This window comes from Cydia splendana, chromosome 14 (genome assembly GCF_910591565.1).
Source record: "Cydia splendana chromosome 14, ilCydSple1.2, whole genome shotgun sequence".
NCBI classification, from domain to species: domain Eukaryota; kingdom Metazoa; phylum Arthropoda; class Insecta; order Lepidoptera; family Tortricidae; genus Cydia; species Cydia splendana.
This window is the reverse complement of record NC_085973.1, coordinates 14160068-14164324: the sequence shown is the minus strand read 5'-3', so window position 1 is coordinate 14164324 and position 4257 is coordinate 14160068. Positions and strand designations below refer to the sequence as shown.

Below are 4257 nucleotides of genomic sequence, written 5' to 3'. Positions count from 1 at the left end.
TAACAATGTTTGAATGGAAAATACACATACCTGTAGTTCTCATACGTAAATATTTCCTGGAGGTTTTGGAGGACTGGCAAGTCTAATGTATGAATCTTGTTATAGAAGTAGGCATACTGTCTGGCGATGCTCCTATATAATTTCAGTGAAGACTCGAAGACTGGAGATGGCTGTAAATTATGAAGAAGAAAAAACATGAATTATTTTTGTTACATGTTCTTGATTAGTTCTTGACAATGAAAGTTTGGATGTCTAAAATTATTTTACATTTTAAACTACTTAAGGCTAGGCGTATGCTGAGACGCAGGCGACGCAGTTCACGCAGCGCAGCGCAGAGCAGATTTTGTAAAGTATGGAACGTTTTTGAGATGCAGCATGCATAGCTAAAGGACCTTCTATACTTTACAAAATCTGCTCTGCGCTGCGCTGGGTGAACTGCGTCACCTGCGTGTCAGCATACGCTTAGCCTAACCCTTGTCAGGCGTGGCTCACTCCGCGATTTCGTCGCTTTGCTACAGGTAGCTAAAAGTACATCTGTCCCACACCAATTTTGGTGGCTAGCCATAAGCCGCGCGTGGCGCTGTCGCCACCTAGCGGCCATATCTGTCCTGATCGTAACAGACGCGTTTTGTTAGAGAGTGAGTCTTCTGTACCTAGTACTATTATTTATTCTGTGCCCTTGTTGAGATGGGTTATATGTTACATACACATAGACACAAGTTAACAGTGAAAACTCGATAAGTACTTACCTAACGAATATGTGTACTTAAAACAAAGTTTGTATTTCAATATGACTCAGTACTCAGGATTTGGCCTTTGGTAACGACAGGAATACCAATTTAAAGGTTATTGAATAAACTGACCTTCAATTCCAGTATTTCTTCAGGGGTAAAGTATAGAACTGTAGAATACTTCTCAGGTAACACATCAATGTAAGGTTTCCAGAATGATTCTGAAATGGATATACACACAACATGAAACAAGTGTCTTTTCACCATTATCAACATAGTAAGTAATAGACACAAAAATATTTTTTTGGCAAAAACACCAGCCAGATGCAATCAGATATGTTGGTACAAGTACATCCAAGGTAATGTAAATGTATGAGACTGGCTTTTTCTTTGTAAGGGTTAAATCTTGCAAGTCAAATTTAACCCACTTCCCGTTTCCGATGAAGCTGAAAATTTGCATGCATATGTAAGTCGGTTGACAATACAATATGATGGTACAATTGAGCTGATCTGATGATGGAGACAGAAGTTGGCCATAGGTACTCTATGATAAAATGACGCAACCTACTTGTGTTTGCGGTTTTTAGAGTTATCTTGATGATTATTAGTTGCCTGTGCACTGTGGAAAGAAAAAAGCGATAAAAGCTTGTACCAAAAATGTAATTTTTGCCAAAAACTTATTATTACCTGGATTATTCTTCTCAAGTAACAAAAACAATGCCAATGTAATATTTGGCATGTTCTGAAGCAAAGGGTCTACAGCTATGAACTCTGACAGGGCAGAGTCCCGGGCATTCTGCTCGGTCATCATCAGCTTCCGAGGCACCGTCAGCACCAGCGAGCCTTCTTTGAACTCCTTCTTCGCTACCAGGCCAAGATCATAGCCTTCAAACTCTTGGATGTCAATGTCTGTAAATATTAGAAAAAAATAAATAAATAAATACAACTGATATAGAGATAGTTGTTCTTTAACCAAAATGCAATTAATACAGAATTTCACAAATTTGCATTGGTACAATGGACTTTATGGAATTAGATTTTTAAAATCAAATATTTTTTAGCTTTAAAATAAATTGGGAAGGAATTGGTTTTTAATTTATAAAATAGGTACATACAAGATATATACAGTGGTACTACTAAACGAAATGAATAACTAGCTTAAATCTAAAATTGGCCCCTGAGGCATTGTACCAAGGATGCTGGCAGCATTTCCTAGCTGTATCACAATGCCGATACGTCGTGCGAGGTAGCCACCAGCTCTTTGGTCACCAGTTACGTCAACCAGACATATTTAAATTCATTATAACCTAACGAGTCCAGAAGTATTTGTATTGTTTTTGAATTTGGAACTCTCAATTACTCTTCTCCTGAGACCCCCGGTACAAATTTTTGTAGCCCGGGAGTTCTCAGGAGGATAAGATAATTCCTCTCTTTGAATATTATCTTATATTAATTGGTGAATTTGTGCATTCACCCTGTCTTAATTGTCATAATTGACATTAATTATTAAATAATACAAAAATACAAAATAGTTTATTTGGTTTAATTTATAATCCACAAAACAAAACATTCAAAGGCTGGAATCTCCCATTAAGTATAACAATACAAGTGTCAGGAGAATATTGTAACAGGAAAAGTGATTTTTATCAGATGTAATTTTAACCAACAACTGTTTTAAAGAGAAAGTACACATATGTTTAATGACATTTTGATTTTTTATAGACTTAAATCATCATGAATGTATATTTTTACAAGAAACTGTGAATAGGTTATATTTACCTTCAAATGCCGCCCCATTTTCGCTCAGCCAGCTAAAGAAGTTGTCTTTGCGTGACTGCCGTGACTTCGACACCTTGTGGCTGTTAATTGGATACTCAATATTCCTAATTTCTCCCAGAATCGCCTCAATGTCATTGTGATGCTCCCAACTCTTGGTTAAATTAACCGTAGTTTGGAACACGCTAGTTAATTTAAGCAACTTGTCCACGTAAACCGCAAGCTCTTTTCGAATATTCTGACTTAATTTATAATTTTCTTTCCCAGAGCTTTTCTTAGCAGATTGCTTTGAATGTGATTTTCTTCCCATTGTGACTAATTATAACGTAAATATTAAACTAAAGCGATATGAAATTTATTAAACTCACTAAACTAAAAATAGGTTTCTAAAATACTAATTTCGTGTGGATTTGTTTTCCTGAAAGACGACACTTGACACTTGACTTATGACACGACATTGTACCCGTTATAAAAATCAGTATACGAGATCTGTGATAATATAAAAACGATCTTATGATACTTGTAATAAGGTAGTTTTGTATTGCCATATTTTAGATCTTACACTTGAACAATGGCAAATTAGCGGCTATGTGAATGGATTTGACGTATGACAGTTGTGACAGCGTTTCAGTTTACAAAGTCTGCTAGGTACGTGACTGTTCTTTGACTTCATAGGATACGCCGATGAATAGTATTTACTGAGGACGTTTACCGGATTGAACTTACTGAAAAGACAAAAAAACCTACTTATGACAAGGCAGTATGGCTTAGAGCTTTAGCCTGTCCAGATGGACGAAAAAAAAAAGGATACGCCGTGTGAAAAAGGCTTAAGTATAGGTGGTCAAGCAAATCTTGTCAGAAGAAAAAGGCGCGAAATTCAAATTTTCTATGAGACGATATTCCTTCGCGCCTACATTTTTCAAATTTGCCGCCTTTTTCTACTGACAAGATCTGCTTGACCAACTATAAATATTTACTTGTAGGTGCGAAGGCTAAGGCCCAAGAGTAGGTAGGAAACGACCTCCGAATCTAACACCTAACAGCTTATTACAGTCAGAACCTTACATAAAAGTAAGATGCGATTGCGCACAGAAGAAGTGGGGACTACAACGCGCGGATGTATAAGGTATTAAGTACTGAAAAAAAAAAGAATTGTAACTGATTGTAATCCCTTGAACGACCAAGGCCATCAAGGCGTTACCTAGATTATGCTTTAGATACAGAGCATCAATAGTAGCGGACATAAGATTAGACGTATTGTCGTAGTCGCTTATGTTGATTGTATTGTATGTACCTATAGCTAAGATTTTGCTAGGTACACTAGACACAACGAGTAGACAATCAGCTGTTGAAATGCTGATTCACATATTGGGTCACCTTTGATTAATCTAGAGTAGAGGGAGCGTTTTTCGATCGCATGAAAGTTTCTGAGAACCTCGCAGAGGTTCTAGCCTAGTTATGTGGATCGGGCTCAGGAATCGCCCAAGTATGTAGAAAACAAGATACCAAATAAGTTCAATGGAAATTTACATAAAAGGACATGATAGTTTAATAAAATCTAAGTGGCATGGCTTTTAGCATTGGTGTTTAACGTTCAAAAGGTTAAGAATGCGATACAATGTCAACCTATCGACAACCGAAGCTTGGCAATGGCAATGGTGCATCGGGCACTTGGCATCAGCGGCGGCGCTTCCCAGAAATGTTATTTGAATTCGCCCCACTTTCGGCCGAAGAATGCTCAGCATTCGCG

The 4257-nt window shown here is 37.4% G+C and overlaps 1 protein-coding gene across 1 annotated transcript in view; it reads right to left on the bottom strand.

Moving 5' to 3' along the window:
- LOC134796731 (actin-histidine N-methyltransferase) overlaps positions 1-2945 on the bottom strand; it is a 72094-nt gene extending 69149 nt beyond the window's left edge. The window contains exons 1-4 of the mRNA XM_063768925.1: positions 2511-2945; positions 1419-1640; positions 864-952; positions 31-170 (exon numbers count right to left, since the gene is read on the bottom strand). Of these exons, the coding sequence (XP_063624995.1) occupies positions 31-170; positions 864-952; positions 1419-1640; positions 2511-2817 (758 nt within the window). The 5' untranslated portion in view covers positions 2818-2945. The remainder of the gene's footprint in view (positions 1-30; positions 171-863; positions 953-1418; positions 1641-2510) is intronic.
- Between the last annotated feature and the right edge of the window lie 1312 nt (positions 2946-4257).